Source organism: Maylandia zebra, linkage group LG6, assembly GCF_041146795.1.
Source record: "Maylandia zebra isolate NMK-2024a linkage group LG6, Mzebra_GT3a, whole genome shotgun sequence".
Lineage (NCBI taxonomy): Eukaryota > Metazoa > Chordata > Actinopteri > Cichliformes > Cichlidae > Maylandia > Maylandia zebra.
The window spans coordinates 37,805,317-37,827,368 of NC_135172.1; the positions used below are offsets into that span (position 1 = coordinate 37,805,317).

The 22,052-nt window shown below is 40.1% G+C and overlaps 1 protein-coding gene across 1 annotated transcript in view; it reads left to right on the forward strand.

The window, feature by feature from the left end:
• The window catches only part of LOC101470744 (neuronal acetylcholine receptor subunit alpha-3), a 29,281-nt gene continuing 7,229 nt past the window's right edge, over nucleotides 1–22,052 (forward strand). The window contains exons 1-5 of the mRNA XM_004538863.3: nucleotides 1–302; nucleotides 16,499–16,638; nucleotides 17,686–17,730; nucleotides 20,036–20,145; nucleotides 21,384–21,591. Of these exons, the coding sequence (XP_004538920.1) occupies nucleotides 245–302; nucleotides 16,499–16,638; nucleotides 17,686–17,730; nucleotides 20,036–20,145; nucleotides 21,384–21,591 (561 nt within the window). The 5' untranslated portion in view covers nucleotides 1–244. The remainder of the gene's footprint in view (nucleotides 303–16,498; nucleotides 16,639–17,685; nucleotides 17,731–20,035; nucleotides 20,146–21,383; nucleotides 21,592–22,052) is intronic.

The following is a 22,052-nucleotide window of genomic DNA, read 5'->3' on the forward strand; positions in this document are numbered from 1 at the left end:
TCCCTCCCTGTGCTGATCCGTATGGATGCGCCAGAGGAGATTTTTGCGCTCGTAGGGGAGGGACGTATGAAGTCAAGTTGGGATCATATCAGGAAGGAGCGCACCGACAAAGCGAGATAGACGACACCAGGGGAGAGAGGCACATTTTCACGCCCTCTCACATTATTTCTCGTCTCATCGATTAAAGAGACAGGCTTCCTTCAGGAAAAAAGTGAACAGGATCCCCAAACGACACGAGGGAGAGATGCAGTCTGTGGAGAGATGGACTTTGCTGCTTTTACTCGTGGGTTTGAAGGCGCAAGGTGAGTGGCGTTTATTCAAGGTAGAGTTATATAGTATATTCTGCAGATTACAGACGCATGAGGATTTTTGGCTGCATGGTTTTCAAGGCTCCAGGACACTGGAGCCTCTCTGCGCGTCAGTGTCTTGATAGTTAACTTGGTGATTCTGGGGTGATTAGGCTGAATTACTGTACATTCTCCGAGGCGTCTTTTAGTAACTTTGTCTTTTTCTGCCATCCTCCAGTGCTTTGTGGTCATCGCTATGTCGACTCCAAACTTTTTCTCGTTTTTATCATTTGAATAATTAGCAAAAATATCGTCAAAATACGCAAAAGATTTCCTGCCAAAACATTAATTTTAGGTTTTTGCACTAAAACTTCTTTTCTTACGACTCTAACACTAGGTCAACAAAAACGAAATGCGGAAAAATCTGGAGAAAGGCAAATGAATTTTGATGAATGCTAATTTTGTTTTAAAAGGGTCGATGTGATTTCACTAAGCAAAACAGATTACAGTTCCGTTTCCCCGTTTACAGGTAGCGAGACTTTTGGAGGTTATACGAGGCCTGTGCCAATTTTGTTTATTCACACAGAAAGAAGATATAAAGGTTTTAGTCGGGAGGAGGGGGCTTGGTCTGCTGCAGGCATTTGATAAAAACCCTCCTAGCAATGCGTGTCTTCGGATGAATCTGGTGACCTTATTTCGTTTCACCCCAATTACGACACTAATTAAAAGTTGTATTCATTTCTTGTTTGTTCTTATAGTTTGTAGCAAAGGATAGGTACAAAACATTACATATTTAGCATGAGATACTTTTAAAGTTATCTTGTTGAAGGCTCGTTTGATTGTTGTAATAAAGTTAAACTTATAATCATTAAGGTATTTTCAACTAGCAGTAAAAATAATCGACTAAACTAAAACATACAAAAGTGTATGTTTTTTTTTCAGACAAGAGCAGCTTTGTCCAGAGAAGATTCATAAAATATATATAGAAAGGTAGGAAAAGAGGGAGGACGCAAGAAATGACTGATAGAAGGAGGAAAGAAAGCTAGACAGTGAGGAAGCGAGGAAATCGGGTAATGAAGGGTTGAAGATAGGAATGGATGAAGGGCCATGAGAGAGAGAGAGGGGGGAAGAAGATAAAGATGAAAACAAAGAAGGGAGGGGAGATAGAAGAAAGATTGGAAAAGAGGGAAGATCTGGTGCAAAAAGATTCATAGAAGAAAGAAGGAAAGATAGCTGGGGTAGAAGGGAATAGGAATGAAATGTCAAAGATAAGAAGGAAATCAAGGCGAGGAGGAGGAATGGAGGAAATGAGAATGGAAGGAAGAAATAGTAGGAAGCCAGGATAAAGGATGAAAGAGAGTAGGAAAGAAGAGAAAGGGGTAGGCAGGGCAGAAAGAAGGAAAGGCATTGAGATGAGGCTCAAGGAAAGGAGATAAGGATGCCATCCAACTTGGAATGATGAAAGGGAAGGAAGAATTTGTGATTATTGATATGCAGCCAGTATCTTAATCATTGACCGCAGCTGAGCAGAGAGCCTGGATCTGACCTGGAGCCACTATGTGAAATAAATTCAGCGACAGTAATTATGCTGCAGCATTTCCAAGCTTTAATGTAAACATTTGCTCCAAGGGTATAAATAGCAGCTATCTGATTTATGCATGGTGGCAGGCAGACTTTCTTATGGTGTATCAGCCTTTATACACATTCTTTATTCCAAGTCCATATCACGCCTGTACCTGAATCACGTCACATGAATTTTGGAAAAAAACTAAACTTGACCCTTCATCTGTTGTTGTAACTAAATTTAATAAACACTTCTAAAGACAGTGAGCTTCTAAGAAAGAAGCTGAAGCATTTTGACCAGGTATCTCACAAGATTGCTAAGATGATGCTGATTTTCATCCTTCACAGTGTAGGAAAATTTCAATGTGGGGCATTTAAATAAATTTAGGAACACAAATTAATTCTAATAATCAGATTAAATGTCACGTTCCCTGGTGATAATTTAATGACCAAATCCCATGTTTTTACAAAGTCCCAAAACTGAGACCACTGAGTGCTGGTTCCTCCAATCAGAGATGATGATATAATTGAGAGAAACTCTATAAGGAACATAAACATAACAGTATCATAAAATCCTGTTGCAAATAAGACAAGATTAATGCTGTCGAAAATTGTTAATCTTGGGATTTAGTGCACAGGGCGGTAAAAAAAAAACCCAATTTTTATTCCAGTTAATTATTTGAATGCAGAATGCACTGTTTGTTTCTAAGAGGAGCTGCTGCAGATTAGAGCTCTGAACTTTAAATTGGATACAATTAAACATTAAAGGTTACTGTGCCATAGCCTGAAAACAGAGACGTGGAAATTCCTTTAGTTTGTCTGCAGATCAAAGCGAAATTCATTTTATTGCTGGAAAAGGCATTCTTGGTACGTGTTCTAGTAGTTGAAATTCCAGCTGAGTAAACAAGAAAGACTTGGCAGCACAATTCTAAGCTTAGAATCCAGTCTAAAAATATAAATATATATAAAAAATATTTATATATATTTATATTTATATTTTCTGCATCACCAGCTGAATATGTGCACATTTCAGTGAATGTGCACTGCACAGTAAAGCTGTAGGCTGTAACTTTACAGCTGGGTTTCATTTGTGATGGTACTGTAGTTCCTGCTTAACAAGTTGCACAAATACATTCAACAGGACAAAATACATACTGCACATAAAAAAAAAAATAAAAACATGGCACTTCCAATTTTACACTGAAACTCTGCTCTTGAGCAGGTTATGCATTCAGCACAAGTTACCATGGTGATTTAACCAGGTTAAAAAAAAAATAGAGCCTCTTTCATGACACACAAAACTCTGACTTTAAGCTCGACATAGCTTCCTGACCCATAAAACTTGCTTTGTACTACTCCCCTCTGACCAAGTGATGAGTTGGATGAGCTGGGCACGCAAACATTTACTCCATCACTTCAGAAAGGGACATTTTAAAGCACTCGTCTTCTTTTTCTGTTTCAGCACAATCTACAGCCAAAACTGGCTCATGGGCAGTTCAACATTCACTTCTGACCCTGTGTTCAGTCAGCCTGCACAAAGTTTGCACTAAGTTTGGAGACACTATCAGAATACAAACTTCTGTACTGGTAAATGGACGGGTATATATATATATATATATAGCACTTTTCTGCTTTTTCTGAGCACTCAAAGCGTTTCTGCACTACAAGCCAAATTCACCCATTTACACACATTCATGCAGTGCTTTATTCTATGCACTTTAAGCACTTTTTATCTGTCTCATACACACTCACTCACACTCTGATGGATACATCTCACTTGAGAAGGTTCAGTATATTGTCCAACGTGAACTGGAGGAACCTTGGAATGAACCACAAACTTTCCAAATAGTAAATGGCCTGCTCTACCAGCTGAGCCACAGCTGCACCTAATCTCAAATTAGCAGTGGTAATGGTCTTTAGTGATTTGTGACACTGATTAATATTACTCGCATGGATTCATCCTTTTTGAAAGCTGTGAATGTGCAAAACGTGGAAAAACTTATGTAACCATACCGTTAGCTGCAGTTGTGTCCATATATTTGGATAACACACAAACTGTAAACACCAATTAAGCAAGCAATGTTTAGTTTGCCTCTGGTGATTTCAGAAGTGCTACTATTGTGTGTTACTTTAACTTGCATATAGTCACAGCACTGTCCCTTGTATTCAAATAAAGGCTATTCTCATAATGTAATTGAATGCATGACTGATGATCCGGTCAGTGAACTGTGGTGATAAGGTGTGTGTTTGTGTCTGTGTGTGCCTGCATGACGGCAGCTGTGTGGTAACGAGGCTTATATCACGGTAACATTTATAGCGCAGAACACAGAGCAGAGGGGGCGTGGCTAAATATGAACTGAGTCACAGATAAATGTGTTGAGAGGACCTCATGTTGCATCCCTCGCTTCACATCCGCCGGTTTTCATAAAGGCTGAACCTGTTTGTTGGAGTTCAGTTTTTAGAGTAGAAGGCTTCGGGTGATGTTTGTGAAAATGTGTCCATTGTCAGTTGTTAAAACTTATTTTGTGGATAAATGCGATCCTTTATGTTACAGTTTTACAGTTTTTCTAATGGAATATTGAGCTAAAGATACTTCCTGTCAACATCAAACAAGGGCTTCTCAGTTTGCATGTAAAATATTTCTCACTCTGGCATGGCCCAAAGTCAAAATGATATTTCTCCTACATCCAGAGAAAGGAATATATGGGCACTTACATTCCTGGTCAGGGTCACATTCGCACCTAATAATGACAAAATGCACATGCTAAAATGAGCAAAGGACCACTGAGATATTGAACTACAAAGGCTGAGCGCTTTTCTTCCATGAAACATATTCAAATTCATGTAACCCAGTTTTTTTGTGAGCATGCCTTCAGGGAAATTTCTATTAGATCTGCTCATTTCAAAGGTGAAAAAAGTTAAAAATGGATGAGAACTGCGAAATGCGTGCAGTCGAGCATGAATGTCATAAGTCCTTCAAAAAGAGCTATGCTTGACCAATATTAGCATCTGCTGAGAACGTCGGGACAAAAAGAATACAATAAAAAAGACAAATCAAACAAAGCTGTTTGTAGATTTTGCCTGAATACAAGTGTGGAGCCTTTGCTGTTAAAGGCATCAGTCACATCTCATGGTATTCCATTAACTGGACACACATACACACACACTCACTGCTCCACGATCCTATCTTCCTGGGCTTTTTGCACCTGTCTCTCACTTTTCTGTGACTTCGCCTCTTTCTCACTCACTAATCTCTCAGGTTCTTTTCCTCTCATCGGTCTTTTCTCTTGTTTTCCTCTCTCTCCTTTTCCACTCCCACTTAATCTCTGTCACTTAAATTCAATGCATTTCAGCTCAGTTTACAGGCACACAGGAAAAATAAACACTTCAGCTTTATACAGTGTTTACCATATAAGCATTGTACATAAAAAAGAACCCTTGTCTATCTCCATTCCTTTCTGTTTCATTCTTTCTCACTCTCCTTTAAAAGCATTTGCATGCTCAGGGGAGGCTAAAGGCTAAATGGCTTACTCTTACACCAGCCTCTCACACGGCCAATAAAACTGTCTCTTCTTTAACAATAAGCATTATCTGTCTGGTATTCCTCTACACCAGCTTGTCTCCTGTTTCCTGCTTCTCTACTTTTGAGTCCATTAAGTGTATATGTTGTTAACTCAAACCAGGATATCCCCCCCCCCCCCTGTATCATACACTGTAGCTGTCTTATTTTTTGAGTCCCATCAAAAAGATGATCCGCTTAAACGGTAAAGAACAGAGCTGTGCAGTGGTGTCAAAAGACAAACTGAGATGCTTCCTTTAAGTCACTAGAACATCTCTGTAGGAAAGATAGCTAAGCAGTGCAGGCAGAAATAAAAGGGCCTTAGAATCTTCTCTTTCCCCCATTTTTCATCACAGCAGTGGATTAGTGCACCATATTTGCAGTGCAGGTTAAGGTGGCCAAACTAAAGACATGCCCAAGCTAAGGAAAATAATCCAATTAGAGGGAAAAAAGAGAAATTAACTAGGAATCTGCAATATAAATATGATAATTCAAAGCTTATCTCGAGACAATATGTAACTCCTCCCACTCAAGGAAATAATTAGGCAACTGTAAAAAGTGCACTTGTTGGAAAATGCAACTGTTTTAAATTAATGTTGGAAAAAGGTTACCCTCGGGATATCCCATGGGAGCTGTTCAGTATAGGGTGTCTGCCTTGCTGTTACAAGTCATTGGCCCCTGTACAAGTAGAACGACATCTTGGTGTGTATTGCTGGCAATAAGTTGGAGTTGTTGCCAAGAGGTGTTGGACTTTGTCACCGATTCTGTTCGGAGATTTTAATGGGCAGAATTTCTAAGTGGACCTTCACCTTGGTGATTTTGTGCAGATGATGTGGTTCTGTTTGTCTCATCAGGTGGTGACCTGTAGCTCGCATTGGAGCAGTTCCCACCCAAGTATGAAGCGGCAGTAATGACAATTAGAACCTCCAAGTCCGAGGCCATTGTTTTCAGCATGGCCCAATATATTCAAGGTTCAAGGTTCAAGGTTCTTTATTTGTCACATGCATAGTTATACAAGTATAACACACAGTGAAATGTAGCCTGACACGCTCCTCGACATGTGCAAAAAAATTGGGGAGGGGGGGGGGGGGGGGGGGGTGGTGTAGAGGAAGAACATATATATATATATATATATATATATATATATATATATATATATATATATATATATATATATATATGTAGTATATACATTGGGTGAATGTGCAGTAGTAGCAGCAAGCAGGTGAATTCTGTACATTACAGTTTTTCTCGATTGCTAAAACACATTTCTTGAAACTACGCCTCATATCCTCACAACAGTAAACACAAATCCATAACATCTCACTCAATTTCCCAAACATCCTATTTCCAGGTCAAAATGAAGCTCTACACCCAAAACTATTCACTCCTGCTGAAAAACCAAACTTTGCCCTCAGACATCAAACACAAGCCCTCAAAAACACACACACTAAAATAGAGTTTTGCACACTGGTACAATTAATTCAAAACAATAGTTCCAAAACAAATAGGTTGCTTATGGTTCTCCCCTTCAAAACCCTTGTCACATGATAAACACAAAAGACGCAACCAATGTATGTACAGTGGCACATTGTCATTCATGTACTATACAGTACAACACACACCAGAAACATTATCCCACCTCAGCATCTTGTCTTTGGTCTGGGTCAGGCCAGAGAATCTCATCCACATCACAGGCTATATTGGCCCTGGCCAGGCAGCGGGGGTAAAATCCTCTTGCATGCCTGATCCACCCCTGGCATGCATCTACTGATATGTCTAGGCAGGCCTCTTCCATGGCCTGAAGGAGGTGAACACGGACATAAGGTTCTCGGTCATACACTTTCCACCGCCATGCCGAAAATAACTCCTCTATCGGGTTTAGAAAGGGAGAGTATGCAGGCAGAAAGATATTAGAAAACCTTGGGTTATTGGTAAACCAGTCACGAACCAGAGCAGCGCGATGGAAGCTGACGTTATCCCACACAACAACGTAGTGAGGCTGCTCTGGCTGTGCTGGTTCCCTGTAGTCCAGCTGGAACATATGTTGTCTTAAACCATCAAGAAAAGCAAGGAGAAGCACAGTGTTATAGGGTCCTAGTACGGCATGGCGGTGGAGTACCCCTCGTTGGCTGATGGCTGCGCACATAGTGACATTCCCCCCACGCTGACCAGGGACATTTACAATAGCCCGATGGCCAATTATGTTCCTCCCCCTTTTCCTTCTTTTGGTCAGGTTAAAACCTGCCTCATCCACAAAGATTATTTCATGGGGAACAGGCCGTCCTTCAATCTCAAAGATTCTCTGCAAGACACATAACACAGTAGAGTCAGTCGGTACCCTGAACCACAGTTCAAGAGTGCTGAAATGGCAGCATAAACTGCCATGCTGTGATGGTACACAATACTTTATACAGTATCAAAACTCATACCTGAACATATTCCACACGTTGGTTTTTCACTCTGTCAGAGTTTCGTTCGAAAGGGACTCGGTATGCCTGTTTCATCCGGAATTGATTCTTTCGGAGGATGCGGTCAATTGTGGAGAGGCTGACGGCATTTATGCCTCGAAAAAGATGATCATCCTCAATCACTCTCCTTTGAATCTCTTGCAGGCGGATTACATTATTTGCAATTACCATGTTTACAAGTTCCCTCTCTTGCTCCTCCGACAAAAGCCTTAACCTGCCTCCACCAGGTGGTCGTCTCTGTGTCCTACAAAAATAGAAGCACTCATTACTGTAACTGTCACACATTCATTTTACAGGCAAATAATGGAAACATACTGAAACTCAAGACACATAAGTTCAGTAACTTAAACGTTACTGTACAAAGCAGTCTTACTGCAAGTACACCTACCTGTTTTCCTCCCTGAAGGTTCTGATGATGGAGGCAACAGTGAAGCGACTCAAATTTGGTTGTACTCGTTGCCCAGCCTCCCTCATAGTCATCCCATGGACAAGGACATGGTCAACTAAAGTGGCTCGAATTTCATCCGAGACTGACTGTCTTCTTGCCCTTGCTCTTCCCCTTCCTTGTCGCCGTCGTTCTCCACCTCCACCTCCTTCACCACGTCCTCCTCCTCCTCCACCTCTCCCTCCTCCTCCACCACCTTCCTGTTGTCCTAGACCACCTCCTCCTCCTCTTCCACCACGTCCTCCTCTTTCACCATGTCCTCTTCCTCCACCACGTCCTCCTCCTTCACCACGTCCTCTTTCTCCACCACGTCCTCTTCCTTTGCATCTCTTTGGATCCATTGTTTCAAACCTGAATGAGCTGACTTTGGCCCTTTTATCTATCCATCGCAGGTTCTGATTGGTGTGTGCTAAATTTTGACTCCTAGTGTTTCCACCTGGTTAATTGTGTGCTAATTGAGCTCAAGCTATGCTGACTTACAGTTTTTTCTGATTGCTTAAGCACATTTTTTGTAACTACTGGCTAATTTTGCAAAACTCTTCACACAAATAAGAAAACCTGTCACCCAATAATCAAAACATTGTAGTTCTCTTGTAAAAGCAAACACAGCTAGATTAACTCTTCACACCTTCGTAAAAATGGTGTTTCCATATCAAACAGTACACACAAGCCATCATCTACTAAGCACACAATGCGCCAACTGCACACTGATGGTATGAATACAAAACACATCTGGCTTTTGCTTTCTCTGTGCACAAGGTAGGCTATGTCAGTTTGAGCTCATACTTCTGTCATAGATCCATAAGCATAGAGGGATCCAAACTTCAAGTACATCAAAACAAACACAAGTGTTTATTTCCAAGTATAGGATTATTTGCAGTCGCCATAATGACTATATGGGTTACTTGGTCTGCAGTGAACATGCTTCCTCTGCCCCAGCATCTGGTCATCTAGCAATTCTGTAAAGTAACAATTTCAGTATTTTTACATCAATGGTATTGGTGTGTTTCTCATTGGCATACGGCAGTTCTACAAATCTTTGTGCGAAGTGACTGTACTCACCGATTCTCATTTCAAGATGTCCTTATGGTGCTTGCTACAGTGTAGCGGCTCGAGTTAGGCTGGACCCGTTGGCCAGCTACCCTCAGGGTCATTCCACGGTTGATTACATGGTCCACTATTGTAGCTCTGATGTCATCAGCAATTCTATTTCTTACTCTTCCTACCCTTCCTCTCCCCCCTCCTCATCTTCCTCTCCCCCCTCCTCGTCTTCCTCTTGCTCCTCCTTGTCCTTGTCGTCCTCTTCATCCTACTTCTTCACCTCCACGTCCTCTTCCTCGGCCTCCTCTACTTCTCACTCTTTCTGCTCCCTCCATTGTACTCCGCACACACAGCTTACCTGTATTATAGTGCTTAGGCTGATTGCAAAGTGAACTAATTATCTAAAAAAGTTTTCACATGTGAAAGTGTGCCAGACAGTTGGCAAATTAGTGTTAATGATAGCCATACATGTGTATACTTTTGCTAGGAGTGTGTTGGAAATTTGGTAATTGAGTGTTGTGCAGTGAATTGTGCCTACAGTTTTGCAAAGTGTGTGTTACAAAATTGCAAACTGAGTGCAAAGCAGTTTTTGTGCTTTTAGTTTTGCAAACTCAGTGAGTGGTTTTGCTATAAGTCTGAATAGTTTTAGAGATTGTGCTACAGGAATCACAGTTAGGGTTTGAGCATTCAGAAAAAACTGTAAGTTAACATTATTGCATGCTAGTGCTTTCTAAATGACTACATGGTGTAAGCACTGTAAAATGTAGGGATTTGTGTGTAGAGTTTTGCAGTAACAGTTCACCAAATTTGAGTCATGTGTCAAAGCAGGGAATAGTGTTTATAGTTCAGGGAAATGGGTGAGCTTTTTGAACAATAGCGTTACGGTTTTGAAATTTTAGTTTAGAGGCCTGGTTACAGTGTTTAAGCAATCGAGAAAAACTGTAATATGAATAGACATCTGACTATTTTACAGGATAGACAATATAAACATATTTTAAATTAAAGGAATTGAAATGTACATTGTGCCTTGGTTTAGTGTCTGGAAGAGTCCTGTCTGTCAATTATAGAGGATGTGGGAGGGCGGGTGTGTGTGTTTAGGGCACGGATGGCTTGGGGATAGAAGCTCCTCTTGAGTCTCTCTGTCCTTGCCCGGAAGATGCGGAACCTTCTACCAGATTGCAGAAGTTGGAACAGTTTGTTGCCAGGATGGGACGGGTCCTTCAGTATCTGCGCTGCTCTAGGCCGGCATCTCCTGGTGTAGGTGTCCTGAAGCGGGGGGAGAGCAATCCTGCAGCAGCGTTCTGCTGTACGGATCACTCTCTGGAGAGCTTTTTGGTCCTTCACACAGCTGTTCCCAAACCACGATGTCATGTTCTGTGTGAGGATGCTCTCCACAGCGCCTGTATAGAAAATCCTGAGGATCTTTGGAGAGACCCTGAACTTCCTCAGTTGTCGTAGGTGATACAGGCGCTGCCTAGCCTTTTTGGTCTGGACCTGAATGTGGGCAGCCCATGTCAGGTCTGAGGAGATGTGGACACCAAGATACTTGAAGGACTGCACCCTCTCCACTGGAGCTCCATTGATGATAATGGGCTTGTAGTCTCTGTGCTGACCCCTTCTGAAGTCCACCACCAGCTCCTTGGTCTTGCCGACGTTCAGCTGGAGGTGGTTGTCCTGGCACCACGATGCCAGATTCTTCACTTCATCCATGTAGGCCGCCTCATCGTTGTTGGAGATGGCACCCAACACCACTGTGTCGTCAGCAAACTTCACAATGGTGTTGGAGCCATGGGTGGCCACACAGTCTGAAGTGTAGAGGGAGTAGAGCAGTGGCGAGAGGACACATCCCTGAAGTGCTCCTGTGTTGATGGTGATGCTGTTGGAGAAGCACCTGCCCACCCTCACCACCTGAGTTCTGCCAGTGAGGAAGTCCAACACCCATGCACACAGACGGCTGTTAAGTCCCAGATCCCTGAGCTTTGTGAACAGTCTGCAGGGCACTATTGTGTTAAACGCTGAACTGTAATCAACAAACAGCATTCGCACATAGTTACCCTGTTTCTTGTCCACGTGGCTGAGAGTGGTGTGTAGGACGTGGGCGATGGTATCCTCTGTGGATCTGTTGGATCTGTAGGCGAACTGCAGCGGATCTGTGGTGTCTGGGATGGAGGAGGAGATGATGTTCTTCAGCAGCCTCTCAAACACTTTCATTACTACCGAGGTCAGTGCAACTGGCCGGTAATCGTTCAGGGATGAGGGTTTGCTGTTCTTGGGCACAGGGATGATGGTGGATCTTTTGAAGCATGTGGGGACCACAGACTTCTATAGAAAATGGATGGATGGATGGATATTAAGGGAATAATCCTAACTACAGAATGCTTAAAATCAACACATTGTCCCTAAATCATCAAAATCCCATCCTTCATACCATCCCTGGCATATCCCCTGAGGGATTTTATGTTATATGGAGTCCAAAATAAGCAGCAGTGATTGACAGTTCCTGGGTCCAAACCAGAAGTACAGTTTGTAGGATAGTTGAAAAACATATAGATTAATCAAATCCAAAAAAAAGGTGTCCTGATAAACAAAAGACGGATTTGACGAATTGCACATCATAACGTATTTTTAGTAATGCTAACAGTTCCTTCAGCTCCAATCATGCTAAAATTACAATTCTAGTGTAACTGCTAGGGATTAACGCCTTACTGAATCTTTCTTCTTCTTTTTTTTAAATGCTGTTCTTTAGTATAGCTCTATATACAGCACATCCATATTTGGGGATCAAGCACATGACAGACTCATGTGCTTGGTAAGATATGAGAGAGAGCTTAATGAACTATCAACAGCAAAACCTAAGAATCTAGTTAGAGTTTTGAGTACAGAGAAAGTCGCATGTGTGACCGTGATTCTGTTCTTATGCACCTTTTCACAAATCTCATTTTAATTTTCACAAGTGTGTGAAATATGTTCCTATCTACATAATTATTTTTTCCCACTCTTTACCCAATTTGATGCATTAATCCTACTATGATGAAAGTGTCCATTAAAAATTGGGAAGTTCTGACTGGTGGACTAATAATTGGCAAGTGAGGGTAAATGTGATAAATACAGATCAAAGTGAGTAGATCATTTCACTTTAACATGTTTTTTTTAAAGTCTCAATGGGGAATGCATCTGACCAAGCTAAATGTAGGCATACATATGTGTGTGTTTGTGAGAGAGAGCGAGTGTGTGTATAAATGCCAGGTTTTGATCAAAGAATTGGTTTAGTCAGTGGACGTGTAGCAGGGAGCAGCTCTGTCTTTGTAATTATACTAACAAGTAGATGAAGCACCGTGACAGCTCGTTTTAGTCAAACATTTTTTTCTACTTCATTTCTTTTATATTTTAATTCAAATTTCATTCTTTTCTGTTTTGTCTTTTTCAGTCTATCGCTTGTATCCTGAAAAATATAGTCATTGTGCAACGGACTGTTTCCTTTTTTGGATCAGATGTGAAGTGTCTGTTACCATACTCCCTTTAAACTCTATTTAGCACAGCATTAGCACATGCTAAGTAGCTACCAGACAGCAGGCTATGAAGTCTGGAGTCATAATCTTCTGAGTGACATCTCAAGAAGGCTTTGCTTCCAGTCTGTCTCTCCTCTCCCTTACTCCCTTCTTCTCTCCCTCCACTTCTTGTCTTGGTGTTTCTTTCCTTTTTTCCTCTCTTGTTGTTTTCTCTAGAGGGCTGTCATCAGAAGTTCAACACAAGCTATGTTTCTGGTGTCATTGTTCTGTGCATAAAGACTTCTGCCTTTGAGCGAAGCATCTTGATGTAATAGGGTCAGCAATATTTCATCATCAGGATTTCAAGGACTTCTCCAAAGAAGTCCGTTTTAATTAAAACATTTTGCTCTCATGTATCCCAAACTCAATTTGACTGCTGTTAGTCAAGTAAGAATAGCGTTTATTAAAACAAAAAACAAAAAAGTTTGGGAAATAAATAATGAAACACCCGAAGGTAAAATCTGCTTGTGTCTTTGAGGTGAAGAAGTTCTCCTGAACATTAGATGTCTCTTTGTCTTCTGTCTCTTAATTGTTGTGTTTTTGTGTACCTGCTGTTTTAGCTGTTTCTTTTGTCCCTTATTTTGTGTCCTCATTCTCCTTGCAAAATACTCTGTCCTGCATCTTCTCTCCTCCATTCAAGCTGCCCTGCAGAGACGAATGTGGTATTGATCTAGATATATTTATAGAGCGTGATGGGGAGCGTGAGCGGGATTTCTGCGTGACAACTCCAAGAGCACTGGGGGGTCTTGAAGGATGAAAAGTGGGTGATCATCCTCACAAACTGCAGGAGTGTAAATGATGTGACTCAGTTGGCTTCAAGGCAGCAAGCTGTGTGGGGAACTTTAAACGTATTGCTTTGATACAGCTCACTTTGAAAACTTGCACAGCTTACACAACCCCAGTAACTGATTTATCTTGGTCCTGAATGTAGTTTCAGTCTTCTTTAGAATAAATTCTAGATCAAATGTAATATTGAAGATTCTAGCTCTGCTGGATTAGGCGATGGATGTAGTTGCTGGTGGTAACAGTAAATGTGGTCTAATAGTCACAGAATCCTGGAGGAAACAAACACTTCTTTAGCCTGGACTAAAACAGACACAACTAGAGTTTCTGTTTATAGCACAACCAGACACATTTATGTTCATTCAATATTTGGTCTCTTTTCATCACGCCAAGAACAAATGTGATCTGACTTTGTCTCATGCCAGTAACTCTGTGCCAACAGCACAGCTAAGCAGCTTTGCTGTGATGGCACAGGAAAGTTGTTAACCTGGCTCATAACCTTCTTCCATTCCCGTTCATCAATTATTCTCTTCTAAACCACCTTAACAACTTGTTTGTTTTTGTACATAAAATCAACAGCTGCTATTACTTGTAATTATGGATTGTGGTGTCAAATATTTTCCTGTGACCTCACAATAAAACTCACCCAGTGTTTCACTTGGTGAAGATGCTGCAATGGCTAATGATTTTTGGACAGTTGGTCAGCTGGTCCTAAATGCTGCAATAATTTTAAGGTGTTTTTATTTTGTGGCAGTTCTGGTTAGCGTTATAACCTTAACTTATAAGATAAGAGGCAATATATAGTGCAATTATACTGTTGTTACTAGTATCCAGGAGAGTCCACATAGATGGTATGCCACATAGACCTGTACCAAGTAGTTGTTAACTGCTGCTGTGATGTGTTCCACTGATTTGTAATGTCCTGTTTTGATATTTCTTGGTGTTTTAGAATCAGAAATCAGATGTGACATAAGAGCAGTGGAATCTGACTGTAAAGCTACACGTTCACTGGCTACTGTAATGACATACTTGTGTAATAACAAGTGTTAATAGAGGTCAAGTCAGAAATCCTTTTTCTATTTTGCATAGGACCAGAAGTCTTTTTGCAACCACAGTAATTGCCCATGGTGACCATTATTAGGAATGCAGGTTTAAGGTACTTCTGTACTGACATCACTTTCCATGATACTGGCATGTGTGTTTTGGACACTCCATGAGAGTCCAGAGTTTTCACGTTACCCCACAGTGAAGCCAAAAGTTTGAAATCTGAATCCTGAATGGGGAACAAGCTTAAAGAAATAGCAGCTCCCCTCACTCCTCACACATAAAAAACTTTCAGCACCTCTTCTCCTGTCCTCAGGCTGCAGTCTGCAGCTCCTCTGCACTATGTTAAAATAGCTTGCTGTGCATTTCCCACTAAATAGACAGATACTCGGCCTGAAGCCTTCAAGGTTCCTTCCTGGAAGTAAATAAGCTCTTCATATTTTGGTTACGTACACACCCCTTAAGCTGCAGTCCTGACAAACACCTATATATAGATAAATTATAATAACTCATGCTCTCATATGGGTGAACACTGACAGCTTCCAACACCTACCAAACTATAGTTACCATTATTCAGGAGAAGAGAAGTCACAGTGATTTATTTACATTTAGATATCACATGTTTATTTGAGTTTAACTTAGTTTATATTCCATGCTGTCTTCAGTATGGTAACACCCGTCCACAGTGCTATGCAAACAGGCAGAAGTAAAATATTCTTCCCTCATGATGAATTACTGCGGTGCTTAGTTCATTACTAGATTCATGTCAAGTCAATGGATTTTCAACAATACCTGTTTAGACTGTACTGAAGCATGCTAAATCCACTGTCACCGTGTTGCACTGCAAAGCTTGAAACTCCACTATGCATTATCCATGACTTCAGGGCTCAGCTGTAGCTAACCTACAGGAAATACTGATATGTACATAAGTACGTTGTCTTTCAAGAAACCACAGGAAACAATGCTACTAGGTAGCTACATTGTAGCAGGTAGCTGTTCACTCTGTCTGCCAACTGGTGCCACACACCTGGATTACAGTGGATTCTGAACTGGAACTGCGGAGTCTTGGGTCAGACAGATGAACAGTGACTGAGCTAAACAATAACAGGTCTAGTAAGATTTTAGGCAGTCCAGAAAGAAGGTGTTGAGAAATGAACAGAAGCAGTGAGACTGCAAATGTTGCTCAAGAGGTTAAGGTGGAAGGTGGGTGTGAGGCAACTGTGTCCTCAGTGAAATGATGACCTTATTTTCCTCTTTTGCAGATTTTCAGTTAAAGAAATGATCAGAAAGAAATGTAAAGGAAATAAAAAAAAAAATCCAAATAAACTAGAAAAACAACATGTTTTGTTGTAATTATCATCATCATTATTATTATGTTTTTTTTGCAGCATGCCAGAATTGAAACTTGACATTACTGCTCTTGGCTTCCTTACTTATCATTCTTCAATTTTCATCATTTCAAACATACTGAAAAGCACCCTAAAGGTTATCTCACGGCACAGACTTGTTCAAAGCACTTTCTTTACTATGATGATCTAAGCAGAAAAGTTGTAATCTAAAGAGAGTTCTTCATAAATTTTATAAACTGAAAAGACTTATTGATGTTTGGTGCGTTGAATTTCAGAAGAGTCTGATATATATATATCATTTTTCTTTTCTATTTTATTTTAGTTCCTTCTTTGTTGCGTTCTCAGTGTTTTTTTTTAAATCCCTATCTTAGATGAATTTCTCCTGTTACATCTTTGTTTCACCCTCAGACTGCCTCTCATCAAAGGCTGAGGACCGACTTTTCAGGAAGCTGTTTAGACGATATAATCAGTTCATCAGACCAGTGGAGAATGTCTCTGACCCAGTCACTGTGGAGTTTGAGGTCTCCATCTCCCAGCTGGTTAAAGTTGTAAGCTTTATGCACACACACACACACACACACACACACACACACACACACACACACACACACACACACACACACACACACACACACACACACACACACACACACACGGGTTTTTGGGTTTTTAAAGACTGTAATGTAATGCTGAAAGTGTTTTAAGCATTTTTCTACATTCTGCAACTGTCTTGTTTTATGTATTTGTCCAAATGTATCTATGCATTTGTCACTCATAGCAACTTCTCAACATTTTATGATAGTCTGTGTGAACAGTGAGTTGTCATTCCAAGAACATCTTGATCACATTTCCTACCTTTGAAACTGAAGAGCAAGAAGATAAGCCGTGGAACGAGAGAAGTGAAAGCGTAAAGTGAATGCAGACTTTATTTAGTCTGTTCAATTTCACAGATTCCAAAAATGCCTCACAGTGTTTTTATACAATGCTGCTGTGCTTTGGCAATGTTAAGTTCAAAACTGGTGATGGAGGTGGGGGTGCTGTGCAATCCCCAGTGAAAAGAGGTTTTCACCTCAGAGTGGAAATCCTGAGATTAAGAGGAAATTGCCAGCAGGGGCCTTTTTCCAGACTGGATTGTGAGGTACCTCTATCTGCTTGCTCAGCGAGGTGAGATTAATTTAAAGGTGAGCGCCTGGATGTGAATGTCAGGGTGTGGTGGCACTGCATGAATGTGTCATTATGTGTGTGTTTATGCACACATTTTCACCTGTCTGTTTGTCTTCAAGACATGGCTTTTACAAAGTTCTTTAAGTCGATTCTGTATAATGTAAAAACATTAAGACTGCAAATCAGAACTGAATAAGGACAAGGCGTAGAGGATGTAAACTATGTAACCTTTTCATTTATTAGGAACTTGCTCACTATTGATCCTCTCGGTTAATCATATATAACAGAGGACTAAGATGTGCACGTTTCTTGTAGTCCCTCCAGTAGGCTGAAGCAGCAACACAGTCTGTCTCACACATGCACAAGCAGACAGACACAAACACACCCACATCTGCTGGCTAATGAGCTCTTTTCCTACTCTGTCTCTGCAGGATGAGGTGAATCAAATCATGGAAACAAATTTATGGCTCAGGCATGTGAGTAACCATGTACACACACAAACACAGATAAACACATCACACACAGCATGCATTAACAATTTCACTGACCTACCTTACAGTTGAGGTCTGCAAAGAGCCGGGTAAGTGAAGCCCGACGAGGTTCATATGTTCTAACACATTGTTTACACGTACTAAGCAGTATGGGATGCTGCAGTCTGTCTTTTAGCTGTCTAAACAGGAGAACACGAGTGGATAAGAAAACAAAGACAGCTCACATAAACACGGAAATGGAATCAGCCCAGTGATCAATGTTAGCATTATTGCTAGTCACGCTCTGCAGCTCAGCAGATCTATAGCTACAGACCCTGAACTCTTGACCTCACATTGCCAACCAATAACATTTTCTCTCTTTCACCTCGTTGATAACATTTTGTTTCCTCTTCCCTTTTCCCTCCACTATTAATCTGTGCTTAAAAGATTACAAATACTTCTTGTAAGCATTATTGATTTATTTTTATCTTTCTTAAATTGGTGGCTAATTGCTCTACAAAGCCAAACATTTTGTAGAATCTGATGTGATTCAGTGGTGCTGCTATCCCCGAGCTTTCCAATTAAAATATATTGAAATGCCTGTATAGTACAATCTCATATATTGTTTGTAATGGCGTGGCTGTTTTGTTTACAACAAGTCCTTGCTAATGACAAGCAGTGCCAACACCACAATCACTGACAAAGACACTGGATCACAGCAGTGGGTTTACAGTGGAAGCCACTTTAGAAATCTGCCCCTTGATGTATTTATTGCAACTGTTCTGCAGTTTGACTGCAGGGGATTCTTTATTCAATAGCCTTAACACAATATTTTTAAACATCCTAGCTGTGTACTCTTTGAAATCTAGCTCCACTGACTACTTTATGTAAGTGGGAGGAAAACTTTAATGTAATACATATACATACAGGTTCTTTGAGTACTGTAGATATGTAGACACATTCAGGTGGGCACACGGGCTTAACCTCATGGTTCAAAGTAAGCTTCTATCAAAGACTAGAGATGCCATCAGTCTATTAAAAAATCTAACTCTAAACAAATAAATAAACAGTGAAATACATGTTGAGTTAAATATGCATCAAAATGAACAAATAGCATTTCTCCTTTAAGTTTATTAAGTAGGCAATGAAACAAGTAGAGCAAATAATAAAACCTATTTCCTAATTAAGCAGTGATAACATCTTTGACTTAGTCTGCCCTGAAAAAGCCTCAGTTTTCAGGATGATACCTGCATATTAATCAGTCTTGAGTGAGTGATCAGTAATTATGATGGTTACTCATTTCCTCAACAAAAATCAATAAAGATTCAGACAACTGAGCATCTCCCAAATATCCAAAAACATAGGTTTGGCACAACATGTTGCTATTTATAACTAAGCCAATGTATTACATATTTCTTTAAAACAAACATGTAATCCCATTTGCTAAATGTGTGGAAAATACATGAAAAGTATATAGAGTACACAGACATTTTGCATTCTTTGAACCATAGTTTGGGTTAATATTCTCACTATTCCTTTAATTGTGACGAGGAGAAAAAACTGTGCTTTCCCAGAACGCTGGACGTCCAGTGGCATAGCCACAATATAACCATAATTACACTGGCAAGCCTATTGTTGTAAACAAACTGCTCTGTACCTGTTTACTGAGGCTAAATAGACTTATATTTTCCTTCTTCTTTCTATTTTTTATGCTGAAATTTTACGGTCACAACAAGCTGCACAACTGAGCCTATCATGAATTACATCGTTAGCCAATCACAATGCAAACTCTCAAATGAAAAAGGCAGTGTTGCATGAAGTGGTTAATTAAACAGCTTCCAGGTCATAACTGGGTATTAATCTGCCTTTCTAATGAATGAATTCATCTTGAATGACATGCAGATAGCCAAGACTAATGGATATACAGCTCATGAAATGCTGCCTACGGATATGTTGAATGCACTCTTCCTTTATTTCTGTCAGGGAGCTATTTATTCATACGCCCCGTCTCTATGCGCTGCTCTTTATGCAGGCTATTGTTGATATCACATAGTGTTATTTTGTCACTCACGAGCTAATGTAGAAGCAAATGAAAGCCTTCAGATTTGTTTTCTCTATAATACCCTTATTTAGCACTACTGTAAAAGATCAAAGAAAGTTCTGCCTGCAGTATAAATATGTTTTTCAAAATATTCCCAAGAAGGGGGATGTCTCCAGTGACTAATACTGTCTGCAGCACACAATGCAAAATATAAAGCAGATGGTTGAATCCCGAGTCTGGTAAAACTGTTTTTCCCTTCCCTTCCGTCAGATTTGGAATGACTACAAGCTCCGATGGAAGCCTGCAGAGTTTGACGGGATTGAGTTCATTAGAGTCCCATCGAACAAGATTTGGAGACCCGACATTGTGCTCTACAACAAGTGAGGCTGTCAACATCATAACACTCATAAATTATATAGCTTAGCTGGGATCTCTGTTATGGCAACAGTATGCGATGCAATCAGTGATTATAACATAACAATTAAAGCCATAATAATGGCCAAAATAAAAATAACTATTTAAAAGAATTCTTTATAAAATGCAAAGGTGAATGATTATATTGATTTATTATTATTGTGATTTATATTTTCCTGCTTGTAAGTGTCTGTTTCTTTACACCCAGACCAGAATATGTTGGAAATTTTAAACTTGTACTAGTAAATGTTTTATTACCAATAGATCTTACATAGAGGTAAAACCACTCAGACTTTTCAGTATAATATTAGAAGTGTTTTATATTCCTCTTCTTCATTGTTTTGGCCTGCAATTTTAATGTGGGTTTGCAGGTTTCGTCCTAGGTTTATCAGCCCTGTTTCCAGCAGCAGGCAGATGTTTTTGTTAAAATAACTCCTAAACTCAGTGTACTGACCAACGCCAAACAACAAACAGATCATTTAGCTGCTCTAATGGTGGTAGAAGAGCAGCTAACTGTGAAAGGTGAAGAAGTGAAATAAAAATAAACTGTTGATATGTATTTATCACAAGTCAGCAGAAGAGATGTTCCAAATGAATGCTAATGTCGCTTTTGCGCAACACCTAACATTTTCCCCTTGCTCATGAATCTTGCGGGTAATTTTAAAAAAAGCACTGACAAAGAACCCTCTATGTCATTTCAGCATGAGAATAGCCTTATTACAATATTGCATTAATGGCCATATTCTCTGAAGCACAAATGTCTTTTATACCTTCAGAGTTTCCAACAGAAAATTCCGTGAAATATGCTAATGGGACTCCCTATTGTTCAGGGTCAGTTTGTGCTGCATTGTATTCTCTCAGTTTTAGCTCAGTTAATTGTAGACTCATTACTTCTTTCTACTTACAACAAAGGTTCATATTGTTAATCAAAGGTCGTTTTGTGTTTCACAATAATACATAATGCAGCTTTATTGTTCTCTACTATTTAATCCTAATAATCCTTTGTTCCATAACTGCTGGTTTTATCTTCTCCCCTTTCTTCTGTGCCTTTGTTTTCTCCTTGCGTATTCTCTCATTGTTTGACATCTCTACCTTCCACCTAACCTCTGTGTCCTATTCACACCACACGTCTACGTTCTCATGCACTGTTTGCCATGGAAATGCATTGTACGCCTTGTTATACATTCACGTTTGTCTTACACAGTGCTGTAGGAGATTTTCTGGTGGAGGATAAGACCAAGGCCTTGCTGAAGTTTGATGGAACTATCACATGGGTTCCTCCAGCAATTTTTAAATCATCTTGCCCAATGGACATCACCTACTTCCCCTTTGACTATCAGAACTGCTCTATGAAGTTTGGGTCCTGGACTTATGACAAAGCCAAGATTGACCTGGTACTTATTGGGTCCAAGGTCAGTCTTTGTAACTGCATTTAAGCCTCGTATAACAATAAACTATCTATTTCATTTTTATCTCTTTCTGCCTAGTACAGACTTCATTCCAGTTAGATACAACAGGCATTTCAAACCCATTAGTTTTTTTTTTAATTCACTGTTTATTTTATTAAAGGGCACCTCCATCAATTTTACACAAAAGGTCACTTTGCAAGTAATGAAGAGCTCTATTGGGTCTGTAAAACAAGCTGTATAATGTCTTCTGCAGCCAGTGGCACAGTCAGAGAACCATAACTTCAATGGGGTTCGACAAAAAAGTGATATGTGGCAAATTGCTGTAGGCCAAAGTAGTAATTTCTCAGGCATGACGGCCATATAGAAGTATAGCCTGGAGTCTCAAATAATAATCATTTAAATGAAATCCTTAGTTGAGGAAAATATCTGGGATGGTTGCTATAATGTGTTCTTTTTAAAAAAAA